At 41.1% G+C, this 21572-nt stretch overlaps 1 protein-coding gene across 1 annotated transcript in view; it reads left to right on the top strand.

Moving 5' to 3' along the window:
• Window positions 1–21572, top strand: part of LOC139753853 (probable G-protein coupled receptor Mth-like 3) — a 111109-nt gene that overhangs the window by 43777 nt on the left and 45760 nt on the right. The window contains exon 4 of the mRNA XM_071670790.1: window positions 19598–19861. Coding sequence (XP_071526891.1) covers window positions 19598–19861 — 264 coding nt within the window. The remainder of the gene's footprint in view (window positions 1–19597; window positions 19862–21572) is intronic.

Below are 21572 nucleotides of genomic sequence, written 5' to 3'. Positions count from 1 at the left end.
GGGGCCTGAACATGCAGGAGGGTGAAAGGAGGGCAAGGAATAGAGTGAATTGGAGTCATGTGGTATACAAGGGTTGACGTGCTGTCAGTGGATTGAATCAAGGCATGTGAAGCGTCTGGGGTAAACCATGGAAAGCTGTGTAGGTATGTATATTTGCGTGTGTGGACGTGTGTATGTACATGTGTATGGGGGGGGGGTTGGGCCATTTCTTTCGTCTGTTTCCTTGTGCTACCTCGCAAACGCGGGAGACAGCGACAAAGTATAAAAAAAAAAAAAAAAAAAATATATATATATATATATATATATATATATATATATATATATATATATATATATATATATATATATATATATATATATGTATATTATCCCTGGGGATAGGGGTGAAAGAATACTTCCCATGCATTCCTCGCGTGTCGTAGAAGGCGACTAGAGGGGACGGGAGCGAGGGGCCAGAAATCCTCCCCTTCTTGTATTTTTTTTTAACTTTCTAAAATGGAAAACAGAAGGAGTCACGCGGGGAGTGCTCATCCTTCTCGAAGGCTCAGACTGGGGTGTCTAAATGTGTGTGGATGTAACCATGATGTGAAAAAAGGAGAGATAGGTAGTATGTTTGAGGAAAGGAACCTGGATGTTTTGGCTCTGAGTGAAACGAAGCTCAAGGGTAAAGGGAAAGAGTGGTTTGGGAATGTCTTGGGAGTAAAGTCAGGGGTTAGTGAGAGGACAAGAGCAAGGGAAGGAGTAGCAGTACTCCTGAAACAGGAGTTGTGGGAGTATGTGATAGAATGTAAGAAAGTAAATTCTCGATTGATATGGGTAAAATTGAAAGTTGATGTAGAGAGATGGGTGATTATTGGTGCATATGCACCTGGGCATGAGAAGAAAGATCATGAGAGGCAAGTGTTTTGGGAGCAGCTGAATGAGTGTGTTAGTGGTTTTGATGCACGAGACCGGGTTATAGTGATGAGTGATGTAAATGCAAAGGTGAGTAATGTGGCAGTTGAGGGAATAATTGGTATACATGGGGTGTTCAGTGTTGTAAATGGAAATGGTGAAGAGCTTGTAGATTTATGTGCTGAAAAAGGACTGGTGATTGGGAATACCTGGTTTAAAAAGTGAGATATACATAAATATACATATGTAAGTAGGAGAGATGGCCAGAGAGCGTTATTGGATTGTGTGTTAATTGACAGAGCGCGAAAGAGAGACTTTTGGATGTTAATGTGCTGAGAGGTGCAACTGGGGGGATGTCTGATCATTATCTTGTGGAGGCTAAGGTGAAGATTTGTATGGGTTTTCAGAAAAGAAAAGTGAATGTTGGGGTGAAGATGGTGGTGAGAGTAAGTGAGCTTGGGAAGGAGACTTGTGTGAGGAAGTACCAGGAGAGACTGAGTACAGAACGGAAAAAGGTGAGAACAATGGAAGTAAGGGGAGTGGGGGAGGAATGGGATGTATTTAGGGAATCAGTGATGGATTACGCAAAAGATGCTTGTGGCATGAGAAGAGTGGGAGGTGGGTTGATTAGAGGTAGTGAGTGGAGGGATGAAGAAGTAAGATTATTAGTGAAAGAGAAGAGAGAGGCATTTGGACGATTTTTGCAGGGAAAAAATGCAATTGAGTGGGAGATGTATAAAAGAAAGAGACAGGAGGTCAAGAGAAAGGTGCAAGAGGTGAAAAAGAGGGCAAATGAGAGTTGGGGTGAGAGAGTATCATTAAATTTTAGGGAGAATAAAAAGATGTTCTGGAAGGAGGTAAATAAAGTGCGTAAGACAAGGGAGCAAATGGGAACTTCAGTGAAGGGCGCAAATGGGGAGGTGATAACAAGTAGTGGTGATGTGAGAAGGAGATGGAGTGAGTATTTTGAAGGTTTGTTGAATGTGTTTGATGATAGAGTGGCAGATATAGGGTGTTTTGGTCGAGGTGGTGTGCAGAGTGAGAGGGTTAGGGAAAATGATTTGGTAAACAGAGAAGAGGTAGTAAAAGCTTTGCAGAAAATGAAAGCCGGCAAGGCAGCGGGTTTGGATGGTATTGCAGTGGAATTTATTAAAGAAGGGGGTGACTGTATTGTTGACTGGTTGGTAAGGTTATTTAATGTATGTATGACTCATGGTGAGGTGCCTGAGGATTGGCGGAATGTGTGCATAGTGCCATTGTACAAAGGCAAAGGAGATAAGAGTGAGTGCTCAAATTACAGAGGTATAAGTTTGTTGAGTATTCCTGGTAAATTATATGGGAGGGTATTGATTGAGAGGGTGAAGGCATGTACAGAGCATCAGATTGGGGAAGAGCAGTGTGGTTTCAAAAGTGGGAGAGGATGTGTGGATCAGGTGTTTGCTTTGAAGAATGTATGTGAGAAATACTTAGAAAAGCAAATGGATGTGTATGTAGCATTTATGGATCTGGAGAAGGCATATGATAGAGTTGATAGAGATGCTCTGTGGAAGGTATTAAGAATATATGGTGTGGGAGGCAAGTTGTTAGAAGCAGTGAAAAGTTTTTATCGAGGATGTAAGGCATGTGTACGTGTAGGAAGAGAGAAAAGTGATTGGTTCTCAGTGAATGTAGGTTTGCGGCAGGGGTGTGTGATGTCTCCATGGTTGTTTAATTTGTTTATGGATGGGGTTGTTAGGGAGGTGAATGCAAGAGTTTTGGAAAGAGGGGCAAGTATGAAGTCTGTTGTGGATGAGAGAGCTTGGGAAGTGAGTCAGTTGTTGTTTGCTGATGATACAGCGCTGGTGGCTGATTCATGTGAGAAATTGCAGAAGCTGGTGACTGAGTTTGGTAAAGTGTGTGGAAGAAGAAAGTTAAGAGTAAATGTGAATAAGAGCAAGGTTATCAGGTACAGTAGGGTTGAGGGTCAAGTCAATTGGGAGGTAAGTTTGAATGGAGAAAAAACGTCGACCCCAGTATACCACATCGATCCAATTCACTCTATTCCTTGCCCGCCTTTCACCCTCCTGCATGTTCAGGCCCCGATCACTCAAAATCTTTTTCACTCCATCTTTCCACCTCCAATTTGGTCTCCCACTTCTCCTCGTTCCCTCCACCTCTGACACATATATCCTCTTGGTCAATCTTTCCTCACTTATTCTCTCCATGTGACCAAACCATTTCAAAACACCCTCTTCTGCTCTCTCAACCACACTCTTTTTATTTCCACACATCTCTCTTACCCTTATGTTACTTACTCGATCAAACCACCTCACACCACATATTGTCCTCAAACATCTCATTTCCAGCACACCCACCCTCGTGCGCACAACTCTATCCATAGCGCACGCCTCGCAACCATACATCATTGTTGGAACCACTATTCCTTCAAATATACCCATTTTTGCTTTCCGAGATAATGTATATATTTTTTTTATATTTATTTCTATTATACTTTGTCGCTGTCTCCCGCGTTTGCGAGGTAGCGCAAGGAAACAGACGAAAGAAATGGCCCAACCCCCCCCATACACATGTATATACATACGTCCACACACGCAAATATACATACCTACACAGCTTTCCATGGTTTACCCCAGACGCTTCACATGCCTTGATTCAATCCACTGACAGCACGTCAACCCCGGTATACCACATCGCTCCAATTCACTCTATTCCTTGCCCTCCTTTCACCCTCCTGCATGTTCAGGCCCCGATCACACAAAATCTTTTTCACTCCATCTTTCCACCTCCAATTTGGTCTCCCTCTTCTCCTTGCTCCCTCCACCTCCGACACATATATCCTCTTGGTCAATCTTTCCTCACTCATCCTCTCCATGTGCCCAAACCACTTCAAAACACCCTCTTCTGCTCTCTCAACCACGCTCTTTTTATTTCCACACATCTCTCTTACCCTTACGTTACTCACTCGATCAAACCACCTCACACCACACATTGTCCTCAAACATCTCATTTCCAGCACATCCATCCTCCTGTGCACAACTCTATCCATAGCCCACGCCTCGCAACCATACAACATTGTTGGAACCACTATTACTTCAAACATACCCATTTTTGCTTTCCGAGATGATCGTCCAAATGCCTCTCTCTTCTCTTTCACTAATACTCTTACTTCTTCATCCCACCACTCACTACCCTTTCTAATCAACCCACCTCCCACTCTTCTCATGCCACAAGCATCTTTTGCGCAATCCATCACTGATTCCCTAAATACATCCCATTCCTCCCCCATTCCCCTTACTTCCATTGTTCTCACCTTTTTCCATTCTGTACTCAGTCTCTCCTGGTACTTCCTCACACAGGTCTCCTTCCCAAGCTCACTTACTCTCACCACCCTCTTCACCCCAACATTCACTCTTCTTTTCTGAAAACCCATACAAATCTTCACCTTAGCCTCCACAAGATAATGATCAGACATCCCTCCAGTTGCACCTCTCAGCACATTAACATCGAAAAGTCTCTCTTTCGCACGCCTGTCAATTAACACGTAATCCAATAACGCTCTCTGGCCATCTCTCCTACTTACATAAGTATACTTATGTATATCTCGCTTTTTAAACCAGGTATTCCCAATCATCAGTCCTTTTTCAGCACATAAATCTACAAGCTCTTCACCATTTCCATTTACAACACTGAACACCCCATGTATACCAATTATTCCCTCAACTGCCACATTACTCACCTTTGCATTCAAATCACCCATCACTATAACCCGGTCTCGTGCATCAAAACCACTAACACACTCATTCAGCTGCTCCCAAAACACTTGCCTCTCATGATCTTTCTTCTCATGCCCAGGTGCATATGCACCAATAATCACCCACCTCTCTCCATCAACTTTCAGTTTTACCCATATTAATCGAGAATTTACTTTCTTACATTCTATCATATATATATATATATATATATATATATATATATATATATATATATATATATATATATATATATATATATATATATATATATATATATATATATAAATATATATATATTAGATATATATATATATGTAGGTTTGCGGCAGGGGTGTGTGATGTCTCCATGGTTGTTTAATTTGTTTATGGATGGGGTTGTTAGGGAGGTAAATGCAAGAGTCTTGGAAAGAGGGGCAAGTATGAAGTCTGTTGGGGATGAGAGAGCTTGGGAAGTGAGTCAGTTGTTGTTCGCTGATGATACAGCGCTGGTGGCGGATTCATGTGAGAAACTGCAGAAGCTGGTGACGGAGTTTGGTAAAGTGTGTGGAAGAAGAAAGTTAAGAGTAAATGTGAATAAGAGCAAGGTTATTAGGTACAGTAGGGTTGAGGGTCAAGTCAATTGGGAGGTGAGTTTGAATGGAGAAAAACTGGAGGAAGTGAAGTGTTTTAGATATCTGGGAGTGGATCTGTCAGCGGATGGAACCATGGAAGCGGAAGTGGATCATAGGGTGGGGGAGGGGGCGAAAATTTTGGGAGCCTTGAAAAATGTGTGGAAGTCGAGAACATTATCCCGGAAAGCAAAAATGGGTATGTTTGAAGGAATAGTAGTTCCAACAATGTTGTATGGTTGCGAGGCGTGGGCTATGGATAGAGTTGTGCGCAGGAGGATGGATGTGCTGGAAATGAGATGTTTGAGGACAATGTGTGGTGTGAGGTGGTTTGATCGAGTAAGTAACGTAAGGGTAAGAGAGATGTGTGGAAATAAAAAGAGCGTGGTTGAGAGAGCAGAAGAGGGTGTTTTAAAATGGTTTGGGCACATGGAGAGAATGAGTGAGGAAAGATTGACCAAGAGGATATATGTGTCGGAGGTGGAGGGAACGAGGAGAAGAGGGAGACCAAATTGGAGGTGGAAAGATGGAGTGAAAAAGATTTTGTGTGATCGGGGCCTGAACATGCAGGAGGGTGTAAGGAGGGCAAGGAATAGAGTGAATTGCAGCGATGTGGTATACAGGGGTTAACGTGCTGTCAGTGGATTGAATCAAGGCATGTGAAGCGTCCGGGGTAAACCATGGAAAGCTGTGTAGGTATGTATATTTGTGTGTGTGGACGTGTGTATGTACATGTGTATGGGGGGGGTTGGGCCATTTCTTTCGTCTGTTTCCTTGCGCTACCTCGCAAACGCGGGAGACAGCGACAAAGTATAAAAAAAAAAAAAAAAAAAAAAAAAAATATATAATCATAAATGTGTGGTAAGAAAAATTGGCCGAGAGAGCTGGAGGGGGTGCTGAAAGGTTTTAGACATATAGAGGGAATGAATGAGGAAAGGTTGACAAAGAGGCTTTATTGTCTGAAGTGGAGGGAACAAGGAGAGTGGGGATACCAAACTGGAGATGAAAGGATGACATTAAAAGATTTTGAGTGATCGGGGCCTGAACATACTGGAGTGTGAAAGACATACAACTGTCTGTGTTACACTTTTCTTTACTCTACAGAGTCCTGTGTTTTCCCTTGAGAATCTCTTCAGTTCATTTCATCAACAAGTTAGTACAAGCTGGTTCTTCCTATGTCTGTGTGGCCTTCTCACTCTTTCTTTTAAGACAACTCAACTTTTAGAAGACATGTATTTTCATAATTTTTGTCTGCATTTTCTGTTTCTCTCCTCTGTCTTTTGCTTGTCTTTTTGCATTTATGTATCCAGCTTATAGGCAAAAATTAACCCTTTCCCTGAGACTTTCCGAATGTTTATTGTATATTGTGTGTGTAGGATCTCAATTATTTTGAAAAAGAAATATCATGAATTGTTAGGACATTATTTATAAATGACATGCAGCTCAATCTGATAAGCAATTGTTTACTTTTGAACTATGCTACCATGCTTATTAGGCATAACATATGTACATTCATGCAAAATTACTGAGATATGTGGTGTTTTTGGAAGCGTTTTTGTCACTAATAGTACGGTTACTATACTGTTATTTTGTAAGAGTTTCAGAGCTTAACAAATTATTCTTTAACTAAAGGTCGCATATTGTCCTATAGACATCTTTGATGTTTTCATAGATTGACCTGTAAATGAAAAAAACATTTGTCTAGCATCCAGTAACAATACATTGTTTATTGCTAGTAGTAGTAGTAGCAGTTAGTTAGAGCATTAGGTAGGATTCTTTGCAAACACCACTTAGAGTTGCCCTATGTCATTGGCCTGTTAAGGGTGAAATACTAAAGGGTACTGAAGTCCATGGCCTCCCCTTAAGGGAGTTCCATTTAACAGGCGTCAGAGATATATATACTACTAGAATCACTAATGGCCTTACATTGTATCCCAAGGCAATTGAAGAATTTTGAATATATATATATATATATATATATATATATATATATATATATATATATATATATATATATATATATATTTTTTTTTTTTTTTATACTTTGTCGCTGTCTCCCGCGTTTGTGAGGTATATATATATATATATATATATATATATATATATATATATATATATATATATATATATATATATATATATATATATATTCTTTTTTTTTTTTTTTTTTTTGCTTTGTCGCTGTCTCCCGCGTTTGCAAGGTAGCGCAAGGAAACAGACGAAAGAAATGGCCTAACCCACCCCCATACACATGTATATACATACGTCCACACACGCAAATATACATACCTACACAGCTTTCCATGATTTACCCCAGACGCTTCACATGCCCCGATTCAATCCACTGACAGCACGTCAACCCCGGTATACCACATCGCTCCAATTCACTCTATTCCTTGCCCTCCTTTCACCCTCCTGCATGTTCAGGCCCCGATCACACAAAATCTTTTTCACTCCATCTTTCCACCTCCAATTTGGTCTCCCTCTTCTCCTCGTTCCCTCCACCTCCGACACATATATCCTCTTGGTCAATCTTTCCTCACTCATTCTCTCCATGTGCCCAAACCATTTCAAAACACCCTCTTCTGCTCTCTCAACCACGCTCTTTTTATTTCCACACATCTCTCTTACCCTTACGTTACTTACTCGATCAAACCACCTCACACCACACATTGTCCTCAAACATCTCATTTCCAGCACATCCATCCTCCTGCGCACAACTCTATCCATAGCCCACGCCTCGCAACCATACAACATTGTTGGAACCACTATTCCTTTAAACATACCCATTTTTGCTTTCCGAGATAATGTTCTCGACTTCCACACATTCTTCAAGGCTCCCAGGATTTTCGCCCCCTCCCCCACCCTATGATCCACTTCCGCTTCCATGGTTCCATCCGCTGCCAGATCCACTCCCAGATATCTAAAACACTTTACTTCCTCCAGTTTTTCTCCATTCAAACTTACCTCCCAAATGACTTGACCCTCAACCCTACTGTACCTAATTACCTTGCTCTTATTCACATTTACTCTTAACTTTCTTCTTCATACACTTTACCAAACTCAGTCACCAGCTTCTGCAGTTTCTCACATGAATCAGCCACCAGCGCTGTATCATCAGCGAACAACAACTGACTCACTTCCCAAGCTCTCTCATCCCCAACAGACTTCATACTTGCCCCTCTTTCCAAAACTCTTGCATTCACCTCCCTAACAACCCCATCCATAAACAAATTAAACAGCCATGGAGACATCACACACCTCTGCCGCAAACCTACATTCACTGAGAACCAATCACTTTCCTCTCTTCCTACACGTACACATGCCTTACATCCTCGATAAAAACTTTTCACTGCTTCTAACAACTTGCCTCCCACACCATATATTCTTAATACCTTCCACAGAGCATCTCTATCAACTCTATCATATGTCTTCTCCAGATCCATAAATGCTACATACAAATCCATTTGCTTTTCTAAGTATTTCCCACATACATTCTTCAAAGCAAACACCTGATCCACACATCCTCTACCACTTCTGAAACCACACTGCTTTTCCCCAATCTGATGCTCTGTACATGCCATCACCCTCTCAATCAATACCCTCCCATATAATTTAACAGGAATACTCAACAAACTTATATCTCTGTAATTTGAGCACTCACTCTTATCCCCTTTGCCTTTGTACAATGGCACTATGCATGCATTCCGCCAATCCTCAGGCACCTCACCATGAGTCATACATACATTAAATAACCTTACCAACCAGTCAATAATACAGTCACCCCCTTTTTTAATAAAATCCACTGCAATACCATCCAAACCTGCTGCCTTGCCGGCTTTCATCTTCCGCAAAGCTCTTACTACCTCTTCTCTGTTTACCAAATCATTTTCCCTAACCCTCTCACTTTGCACACCACCTCGACCAAAACACCCTATATCTGCCACTCTATCATCAAACACATTCAACAAACCTTCAAAATACTCACTCCATCTCCTTCTCACATCACCACCACTTGTTATCACCTCCCCATTTGCGCCCTTCACTAAAGTTCCCATTTGCTCCCTTGTCTTACGCACTTTATTTACCTCCTTCCAGAATATCTTTTTATTCTCCCTAAAATTTAATGATACTCTCTCACCCCAACTCTCATTTGCCCTCTTTTTCACCTCTTGCACCTTTCTCTTGACCTCCTGTCTCTTTCTTTTATACATCTCCTACTCAATTGCATTTTTTCCCTGCAAAAATATATATGTATATATATATATATATATATATATATATATATATATATATATATATATATATATATATATATATATATATATATATATATATACATATTTCTTTTTTTCCTTTCATACTATTTGCCACTTCCCGTGTCAGCGAGGTAGCGCTAAGAACAAAGGACTGGGCCTTTGAGGGAATATCCTCACCTGGCCCCCTTCTCTGTTCCTCCTTTTGGAAAATTAAAAAAAAAAAAGAGAGGGCAGGATTTCCAGCCACCAGTTCCCTTCCCTTTTAGTCGCCTTCCACGACACGCAGGGAATACGTGAGAAGTATTCTTTCTCCCCTATCCCCAGGGATATATATATATATATATATATATATATATATATATATATATATATATATATATATATATATATAACACCAATTATTCCCTCAACTGAGTAATGTGGCAGTTGAGGGAATAATTGGTATACATGGGGTGTTCAGTGTTGTAAATGGAAATGGTGAAGAGCTTGTAGATTTATGTGCTGAAAAAGGACTGATGATTGGGAATACCTGGTTTAAAAAGCGAGATATACATAAGTATACTTATGTAAGTAGGAGAGATGGCCAGAGAGCGTTATTGGATTACGTGTTAATTGACAGGCGCGCGAAAGAGAGACTTTTGGATGTTAATGTGCTGAGAGGTGCAACTGGAGGGATGTCTGATCATTATCTTGTGGAGGCTAAGGTGAAGATTTGTATGGGTTTTCAGAAAAGAAGAGTGAATGTTGGGGTGAAGAGGGTGGTGAGAGTAAGTGAGCTTGGGAAGGAGACTTGTGTGAGGAAGTACCAGGAGAGACTGAGTACAGAATGGAAAAAGGTGAGAACAATGGAAGTAAGGGGAGTGGGGGAGGAATGGGATGTATTTAGGGAATCAGTGATGGATTGCGCAAAAGATGCTTGTGGCATGAGAAGAGTGGGAGGTGGGTTGATTAGAAAGGGTAGTGAGTGGTGGGATGAAGATATATATATATATATATATATATATATATATATATATATATATATATATATATATATATATATATATATATATATATATATATATCTTCTTTGTTTCTTTTAAACTATTTGCCATTTCCCGCGTTAGCAAGGTAGGGTTAAGAATAGAGGACTGGGCCTTTTATGGACTATCCTCACCTGGCCCCCTCTGTTCCTTCTTTTGGAAAATTAAAAAAAAAAAAAAGAGAGGAGAGGATTTCCAGCCCCCCGCTCCCTCCCCTTTTAGTCGCCTTCTACGACACGCAGGGAATACGTGGGAAGTATTCTTAATCCCCTATCCCCAGGGATAATATATATATATATATATATATATATATATATATATATATATATATATATATATATATATATATATATAATATATAGGGTGGGGGAGGGGGCGAAAATTTTGGGAGCCTTGAAAAATGTGTGGAAGTCGAGAACATTATCTCGGAAAGCAAAAATGGGTATGTTTGAGGGAATAGTGGTTCCAACAATGTTGTATGGTTGCGAGGCGTGGGCTATGGATAGAGATGTGCGCAGGAGGATGGATGTGCTGGAAATGAGATGTTTGAGGACAATGTGTGGTGTGAGGTGGTTTGATCGAGTAAGTAACGTAAGGGTAAGAGAGATGTGTGGAAATAAAAAGAGCGTGGTTGAGAGAGCAGAGGAGGGTGTTTTGAAATGGTTTGGGCACATGGAGAGAATGAGTGAGGAGAGATTGACCAAGAGGATATATGTGTCGGAGGTGGAGGGAACGAGGAGAAGAGGGAGACCAAATTGGAGGTGGAAAGATGGAGTGAAAAAGATTTTGTGTGATCGGGGCCTGAACATGCAGGAGGGTGAAAGGAGGGCAAGAAATAGAGTGAATTGGAGTCATGTGGTATACAGGGGTTGACGTGCTGTCAGTGGATTGAAGCAAGGCATGTGAAGCGTCTGGGGTAAACCATGGAAAGCTGTGTAGGTATGTATATTTGCGTGTGTGGACGTGTGTATGTACATGTGTATGGGGGGGGGTTGGGCCATTTATTTCGTCTGTTTCCTTGCGCTACCTCGCAAACGCGGGAGACAGCGACAAAGTATAAAAAAAAAAAAAAAAAAAAAAAAAATATATATATATCAGTAAATTTTAGGGAGAATAAAAAGATGTTCTGGAAGGAGGTAAATAGGGTGCGTAAGACAAGGGAGCAAATGGGAACTTCAGTGAAGGGCGTAAATGGGGAGGTGATAACAAGTAGTGGTGATGTGAGAAGGAGATGGAATGAGTATTTTGAAGGTTTGTTGAATGTGTCTGATGACAGAGTGGCAGATATAGGGTGTTTGGGTCAAGGTGGTGTGCAAAGTGAGAGGGTTAGGGAAAATGATTTGGTAAACAGAGAAGAGGTAGTAAAAGCTTTGCGGAAGATGAAAGCCGGCAAGGCAGCAGGTTTGGATGGTATTGCAGTGGAATTTATTAAAAAAGGGGGTGACTGTATTGTTGACTGGTTGGTAAGGTTATTTAATGTATGTATGACTCATGGGGAGGTGCCTGAGGATTGGCGGAATGCGTGCATAGTGCCATTGTACAAAGGCAAAGGGGATAAGAGTGAGTGCTCAAATTACAGAGGTATAAGTTTGTTGAGTATTCCTGGTAAATTATATGGGAGGGTATTGATTGAGAGGGTGAAGGCATGTACAGAGCATCAGATTGGGGAAGAGCAGTGTGGTTTCAGAAGTGGTAGAGGATGTGTGGATCAGGTGTTTGCTTTGAAGAATGTATGTGAGAAATACTTAGAAAAGCAAATGGATGTGTATGTAGCATTTATGGATCTGGAGAAGGCATATGATAGAGTTGATAGAGATGCTCTGTGGAAGGTATTAAGAATATATGGTGTGGGAGGCAAGCTGTTAGAAGCAGTGAAAAGTTTTTATCGAGGATGTAAGGCATGTGTACGTGTAGGAAGAGAGGAAAGTGATTGGTTCTCAGTGAATGTAGGTTTGCGGCAGGGGTGTGTGATGTCTCCATGGTTGTTTAATTTGTTTATGGATGGGGTTGTTAGGGAGGTAAATGCAAGAGTCTTGGAAAGAGGGGCAAGTATGAAGTCTGTTGGGGATGAGAGAGCTTGGGAAGTGAGTCAGTTGTTGTTCGCTGATGATACAGCGCTGGTGGCTGATTCATGTGAGAAACTGCAGAAGCTGGTGACGGAGTTTGGTAAAGTGTGTGGAAGAAGAAAGTTAAGAGTAAATGTGAATAAGAGCAAGGTTATTAGGTACAGTAGGGTTGAGGGTCAAGTCAATTGGGAGGTGAGTTTGAATGGAGAAAAACTGGAGGAAGTGAAGTGTTTTAGATATCTGGGAGTGGATCTGGCAGCGGATGGAACCATGGAAGCGGAAGTGGATCATAGGGTGGGGGAGGGGGCGAAAATTTTGGGAGCCTTGAAAAATGTGTGGAAGTCGAGAACATTATCTCGGAAAGCAAAAATGGGTATGTTTGAAGGAATAGTGGTTCCAACAATGTTGTATGGTTGCGAGGCGTGGGCTATGGATAGAGTTGTGCGCAGGAGGATGGATGTGCTGGAAATGAGATGTTTGAGGACAATGTGTGGTGTGAGGTGGTTTGATCGAGTAAGTAACGTAAGGGTAAGAGAGATGTGTGGAAATAAAAAGAGCGTGGTTGAGAGAGCAGAAGAGGGTGTTTTGAAATGGTTTGGGCACATGGAGAGAATGAGTGAGGAGAGATTGACCAAGAGGATATATGTGTCGGAGGTGGAGGGAACGAGGAGAAGAGGGAGACCAAATTGGAGGTGGAAAGATGGAGTGAAAAAGATTTTGTGTGATCGGGGCCTGAACATGCAGGAGGGTGAAAGGAGGGCAAGGAATAGAGTGAATTGGAGTCGATGTGGTATACAGGGGTTGACGTGCTGTCAGTGGATTGAATCAGGGCATGTGAAGCGTCTGGGGTAAACCATGGAAAGCTGTGTAGGTATGTATATTTGCGTGTGTGGACGTGTGTATGTACATGTGTATGGGGGGGGGGGTTGGGCCATTTCTTTCGTCTGTTTCCTTGCGCTACCTCGCAAACGCGGGAGACAGCGACAAAGTATAAAAAAAAAAAAAAAAAAAATATATATATATATATATATATATATATATATATATATATATATATATATATCTCCATGGTTGTTTAATTTGTTTATGGATGGGGTTGTTAGGGAGGTGAATGCAAGAGTTTTGGAAAGAGGGGCAAGTATGAAGTCTGTTGGGGATGAGAGAGCTTGGGAAGTGAGTCAGTCGTTGTTCGCTGATGATACAGCGCTGGTGGCTGATTCATGTGAGAAACTGCAGAAGCTGGTGACTGAATTTGGTAAAGTGTGTGAAAGAAGAAAGTTAAGAGTAAATGTGAATAAGAGCAAGGTTAATTATTAGGTACAGTAGGGTTGAGGGTCAAGTCAATTGGGAGGTGAGTTTGAATGGAGAAAAACTGGAGGAAGTGAAGTGTTTTAGATATCTGGGAGTGGATCTGGCAGCGGATGGAACCATGGAAGCGGAAGTGGATCATAGGGTGGGGGAGGGGGCGAAAATTCTGGGAGCCTTGAAGAATGTGTGGAAGTCGAGAACATTATCTCGGAAAGCAAAAATGGGTATGTTTGAAGGAATAGTGGTTCCAACAATGTTGTATGGTTGCGAGGCGTGGACTATGGATAGAGTTGTGCGCAGGAGGATGGATGTGCTGGAAATGAGATGTTTGAGGACAATGTGTGGTGTGAGGTGGTTTGATCGAGTAAGTAACGTAAGGGTAAGAGAGATGTGTGGAAATAAAAAGAGCGTGGTTGAGAGAGCAGAAGAGGGTGTTTTGAAGTGGTTTGGGCACATGGAGAGGATGAGTGAGGAAAGATTGACCAAGAGGATATATGTGTCGGAGGTGGAGGGAGCAAGGAGAAGAGGGAGACCAAATTGGAGGTGGAAAGATGGAGTGAAAAAGATTTTGTGTGATCGGGGCCTGAACATGCAGGAGGGTGAAAGGAGGGCAAGGAATAGAGTGAATTGGATCGATGTGGTATACCGGGGTTGACGTGCTGTCAGTGGATTGAATCAAGGCATGTGAAGCGTCTGGGGTAAACCATGGAAAGCTGTGTCGGTATGTATATTTGCGTGTGTGGACGTATGTATATACATGTGTATGGGGGGGGTTGGGTCATTTCTTTTGTCTGTTTCCTTGCGCTACCTCGCAAACGCGGGAGACAGCGACAAAGTATAAAAAAAAAAAGGAAAAAAAAATATGTTCTGGAAGGAGGTAAATAAAGTGCGTAAGACAAGGGAGCAAATGGGAACTTCAGTGAAGGGCGCAAATGGGGAGGTGATAACAAGTAGTGGTGATGTGAGAAGGAGATGGAGTGAGTATTTTGAAGGTTTCTTGAATGTGTTTGATGATAGAGTGGCAGATATAGGGTGTTTTGGTCGAGGTGGTGTGCAAAGTGAGAGGGTTAGGGAAAATGATTTGGTAAACAGAGAAGAGGTACTAAAAGCTTTGCGGAAGATGAAAGCCGGCAAGGCAGCAGGGTTGGATGGTATTGCAGTGGAATTTATTAAAAAAGGGGGTGACTGTATTGTTGACTGGTTGGTAAGGTTATTTAATGTATGTATGACTCATGGTGAAGTGCCTGAGGATTGGCGGAATGCGTGCATAGTGCCATTGTACAAAGGAAAAGGGGATAAGAGTGAGTGCTCAAATTACAGAGGTATAAGTTTGTTGAGTATTCCTGGTAAATTATATGGGAGGGTATTGATTGAGAGGGTGAAGGTATGTACAGAGCATCAGATTGGGGAAGAGGATGTGTGGATCAGGTGTTTGCTTTGAAGAATGTATGTGAGAAATACTTAGAAAAGCAAATGGATTTGTATGTAGCATTTATGGATCTGGAGAAGGCATATGATAGAGTTGATAGAGATGCTCTGTGGAAGGTATTAAGAATATATGGTGTGGGAGGCAAGTTGTTAGAAGCAGTGAAAAGTTTTTATCGAGGATGTAAGGCATGTGTACGTGTAGGAAGAGAGGAAAGTGATTGGTTCTCAGTGAATGTAGGTTTGCGGCAGAGGTGTGTGATATCTCCATGGTTGTTTAATTTGTTTATGGATGGGGTTGTTAGGTGTGAGGTGGTTTGATCGAGTAAGTAACGTAAGGGTAAGAGAGATGTGTGGAAATAAAAAGAGTGTGGTTGAGAGAGCAGAAGAGGGTGTTTTGAAATGGTTTGGGAACATGGAGAGAATGAGTGAGGAAAGATTGACCAAGAGGATATATGTGTCGGAGGTGGAGGGAACGAGGAGAAGAGGGAGACCAAATTGGAGGTGGAAAGATGGAGTGAAAAAGATTTTGTGTGATCGGGGCCTGAACATGCAGGAGGGTGAAAGGAGGGCAAGGAATAGAGTGAATTGGATCGATGTGGTATACCGGGGTTGACGTGCTGTCAGTGGATTGAATCAAGGCATGTGAAGCGTCTGGGGTAAACCATGGAAAGCTGTGTAGGTATGTATATTTGCGTGTGTGGACGTATGTATATACATGTGTATAGGGGTGGGTTGGGCCATTTCTTTCGTCTGTTTCCTTGCGCTACCTCGCAAGCGCGGGAGACAGCGACAAAACGCAAAAAAGAAAAAAATATATATATATATATATATTTTTTATTTCTTTTTTCTTATTTATTTTGCTTTGTCGCTGTTTCCCGCGTTAGCTAGGTAGCGCAAGGAAACAGACGGAAGAATGGCCCAACCCACCCACATACACATGTATATACATATACGTCCACACACGCAAATATACATACCTATGCATCTCAACATATACATATATCCACACACAGACATTTACATATATACACATGTACATAATTCATACGGTCTGCCTCTATTCATTCCCATCGCCATCCCGCCACACATGAAATGACAACCCCTTCCCTCCCTCATGTGTGCGAGGTAGCGCCAGGAAAAGACAACAAAGGCCACATTCGTTCACACTCAGTCTCTAGCTGTCATGTAATAATGCACTGAAACCACAGCTCCCTTTCCACATCCAAGCCCCACAGAAATTTCCATGGTTTACGCCAGATGCTTCACATACCCTGGTTCAATCCATTGACAGCACGTTCACCCTGGTATACCTCATCGTTCCAATTCACTCTATTCCTTGCACGCCTTTCACCCTCCTGCATGTTCAGACCCTGATCACTCGAAATCTTTTTCACTCCATCTTTGCACCTCCAATTTGGTCTCCCACTTCTCCTCGTTCCCTCCACCTCTGACACATATATCCTCTTGGTCAATCTTTCCTCACTCATTCTCTTCGTGTGACCAAACCATTTCAAAACACCCTCTTCTGCTCTTTCAACCACACTCGTTTTATTACCACACATCTCTCTTACCCTATTATTACTTACTCGATCAAACCACCTCACACCACATATTGTCCTCAAACATCTCATTTCTAACACATCCACCCTTCTCCGCACAACACTACCTATAGCCCATGCCTTGCAACCATATAACATTGTTGGAACCACTTTTCCTTCAAACATACCCATTTTTGCTCTCCGAGATAACGGTCTCACCTTCCACACATTCATCAATGCTCCAAAAACCTTCACTTACTCCCCCACCCTGTGACTCACTTCCGCTTCCATGGTTCTATCTGCTGCCAAATCCACTTCCAAATATTTAAAGCACTTTGCTTCCTTCTGTTTTTCTTCATTCAAACTTACCTCCCAATTGACTTGTCCTTCAACCCTACTGAACCTAATAACCTAGATCTTATTCACATTTACTCTCAGCTTTCTTTTTTCACACACTTTACCAAACTCAGTCACCAACTTCTGAAGAGTCTCACCCAAATCAGCCACCAGTGCTGTATCATCAGCAAACAACAACTGACTCACTTTGCAAGCCCTCTCATCCACAACAGACTACATACTTGACTCTCTCTCCAAAACTTTTGCATTCACCTCCCTGACAACCCCATCCATAAACAAATTAAACAACCATAGAGACATCATGCACTCCTGCCAAAAACCGACATTCACTGGGAACCAATCACTTTCCTCTCTCCCTATTTGTACATATGCCTTACATCCTTGGTAAAAACTTTTCACTGCTTTTGGCAACTTACCTCTCACACCATATACTCTTAATACCTTTCACAGAGCATATCAATCATCTCTATCATATGCCTTCTCCAGATCCATAAATGCTACATACAAATCCATCTGTTTTTCTAAGTATTTCTCACATATATTCTTCAAAGCAAACACCTCATCCACACATCCTCTACCACTTCTGAAACCACTCTGCTCTTCCCCAATCTGATGCTCTGTACATTCCTTTACCCTCTCAATCATTACCCTCCCATACGATTTCCCATGAATACTTAAACTTATACCTCTGTAATTTGAACACTCACCTTTATTTCCTTTGCCTTTGTACAATGGCACTATGCATGCATTCTGCCAATCCTCAGGCACTATACCATGAACCATACATTGAATATCCTCACCAACCAGTCAACAACACAGTCACCCCCTTTTTTAATGAATTCCACTGTAATACCATCTAAACCCGTTGCCTTTCTGGCTTTCATTTTCCACAAATCTTTCACTACTTCTTCTCTGTTTACTAAACCATTCTCCCTGACCCTCTTTCTTTGCACATCACCTCGACTAAAACACCCTATATCTGCCACTCTATCATCAAACGCAGTCACCAAACCTTAATATTACTCACTCCATCTCCTTCTCACTTCACCACTCCTTGTTATTACCTCTCCATTAGCCCTCTTCACTGATGTTCCCATTTGCTCTCTTGTCTTACACACTTTATTTACCTCCTTCCAAAACATTTTTTTATTCTCCCAAAAATTTAATGATACTCTCTCACCCCAACTCTCATTTGCCCTCTTTTTCACCTCGTGCACCTTTCTCTCAACCTCCTGCCTTTTTCCTTTATACATCTCCCGGTCATTTGCACTATTTCCCTGCAAAAATTGTCCAAATGCCTCTCTCTTCTCTTTCACTAAAAATCTTACTTCTTCATCCCACCACTCACTACCTCTCTAATCTGCCCACCTCCCACGCTTCCCATGCCACAAGCATCTTTTGCGCAAACCATCAGTGTTTCCCTAAAAACATCTCATTCCTCCCCCACTCCCCTTATGTCCTTTGTTCTCACCTTTTTCCATTCTGTACTCAGTCTCTCCCGGTACTTCCTCACACAAGTATCCTTCCCAAGCTCATTTACTCTCACCACTCTCTTCACCCCAACATTCTCTCTTCTTTTCTGAAAACCTCTACAAATCTTCACCTTTACCTCCACAAGATAATAATCAGAAATCCCTCCAGTTGCCCCTCTCAGTACATTAACATCCAAAAGTCTTTCTTTCACGCGCCTATCAATTAACACGTAATTCAGTGATGCTTTCTGGCCATTTGTCCTACTTACATACATATACTTATGTATAGCTCTCATTTTAAACCAGGTATCCCCAATCACCAGTCCTTTTTCAGCACACAAATCTACAAGCTCTTCATTATTTCCATTTGCAACACTGAACACTTCATGTGCACCAATTATGCCCTAAACTCCACATTACTCACCTTTGCATTCAAATCACCCATCACTATAACCCAGTCTCGTGCATCAAAGCTGCTATTACAGTTACTCAGCTGCTCCCAAAATATAATCCCATAATGTATAAGCACCAGTTGCAGTGAATAGGTTAAGTAACTTCTTAAGATGGTACAGAGACCCAGAAGTGAGTTGAGGTAGGAATCTCTGCATATACTAGGAACATTAACAGATAGTCACTTGGGCCTAATTATCCTGTACTGGATATGTTCTCACTTTTGCTTACAAGACTTTTCTGATGGAAGTTTTAATTTTTTTTTTATACATCCCTCTACCTTATTTAGTACAACATGATGTGTACTTGTCATTTTTATTATTCCCATGTTTACTGTGCTCTATGATGTGGTCACATTTTTAATTGTTTAAGATCTTGATATACGAGTATCTTGCATTGAAATTTAGAAATATTTTTCTTAATTCAATATTCTTCTTTTGCAGGGTCTGCTCAAGTGGCATTAGTGTGTTTGGGTACCACATCCAAGGCACTGGTGGTGAAAGATTATATGCAAATAGCTGGTGTGGTCATATCAACCATATTTCTTACTTTAACAATATTGTTTCATGTCTTCATCCCAAGTCTTCGTGACATGCAGGGCCTTTGTCTCTTGTGTCATATGGCATCACTCCTTGTGGCAGACAGTGCATTATTCGTCACTTACGTTCTTACAAAATATCTGACATCAGTTCACTGCATTATCAATGGTAAGACTGCAGAGCAAGAGAAGTTATCATAAAATATGTTTCACTTACTAATATTGTACAGAGTAGAAAGAATTTATTGTTGATTATTATGATCTTATTTGGCAGAGTTTTTTGTTTTGTTTTCGTCTTTTTTTTTGTATATACATAGGGTACACGATTTGAGCAAAGACATGCCCTTTTCTTGGGAATTAAATTTGCAGAATTGGGGTTCCTAGCCTTTTTTCTGAAAATTGATAAAGAGCATATACATATATATCCTTGGATAGATATGCTGTATCCTCAGGAGGGACTTCTTCACTTCATTTCTTTCACTATCCCTGTATATGCTCAGCTAAATCTTCCTTAATGACTTCCTCAGGGTGCATGGAAAGTTTCAAGTAAGATAAAATGAAATCATTCCAGCAAACCTGAACCTGTGTAAAATTCATTAAGCTCTCACATCTCATGATTGAATGTGTGATTGTAATCACCATAATGACAGGCTCAAGACTGATAACTCAGTTCTTTAGTTTTACTAAACTGACAATTTCTCTAATGACCAAACTGCCAGACTTATATATTTCAGACATATCAAAAGGACAGCTTCTTTTTTCGAACTGCATATTTCTTTTCTTATGGATACCAGTTACAGTTTATCACAGCCACTTGAATAGCTTTTTAACTTGAGTGATATTGATTTGCATTGATAAAGTCTAGAGATTAAAAGAAGTAGCTGTTCTGATTAGAGCCTTTTCTATTTCATAAGAAATAAGTCATAGTAGGGAGGGTTATGAGTGTAAGAAAAAACTTGCAGTCACTTATTATAGAAGTTGATGAAACCCCTCTTGAAATCACCTGATCCTGCAAAAGCATCTCTGACTTTGCCTAAAGACCAAGCTTTCCTTTAGATTTAATTTTTATGATGGAAATATACATGCTGAAAAATGTGTGCTAAAAGGGATTTGTCTTTTAATTCCAAAGATTTAGGGAAGGGCAAATGTTCATGTATCTAAAGAAGTGTTAAGGAAGTCATCCTGAACTACTGACCAGTCAGATAATCGGAAAACAAATGAAACAAATTCTTGGAAAGGAGAAGCTACCTAACTGGGACCAAGTGTGATTTCAGGGAAGGAAGCCATGCACTAACACACTCTCAGGTATGACAGGGAACTCCATATCAGACCCATCAAATGTTGATAAAGAAGCTAGAGGTAATTTTCATTGTAGAAGGGAAGAGAGGATGCAGGTAAGAAAACATACTCGAACTGGGCTGAGATTACAAGTGGTATACCACAAGGCTTATCCTTGGACCACTGCTATTTGTGTTGTATGTAAATGACATGGCTGGCATACTGAACTCTTGCTTAAACACACTTGTGGATGACGCCAAGGTCATAAGAGAAGTAAGGATTGATAATCGCATCTGAATACCGGGTGATCTGGACAAACTTTAAAGTAGGTCGGATAAATGATGGTGAAATTCATTCCTAGTAAGTGTGAGGCAATGAGGATGAGTCAGTTATAGAAAGTCTCAGTGCAATTATTATCATGCACAATATGGATTCCAGTAATCATTGTGCGAAAGAGGCCTAGGAACCAAATTGTGTCTAATTTGACACTAGAGGTACACATCTGGAGCACTGTCAAAGAGCAAAGTGTCCGCTGACAAAAATGAGAATCACATCCAAGTATATGAATAAGGAGATTTTCAGTAAACTGTTCATTACTGATG

The sequence above is a fragment of the Panulirus ornatus genome, chromosome 15 (genome assembly GCF_036320965.1).
Source record: "Panulirus ornatus isolate Po-2019 chromosome 15, ASM3632096v1, whole genome shotgun sequence".
In the NCBI taxonomy this organism is placed as follows: domain Eukaryota; kingdom Metazoa; phylum Arthropoda; class Malacostraca; order Decapoda; family Palinuridae; genus Panulirus; species Panulirus ornatus.
The sequence above is the reverse complement of the archived record's forward strand: the minus strand, read 5'-3'. Positions and strand labels throughout refer to the sequence as shown.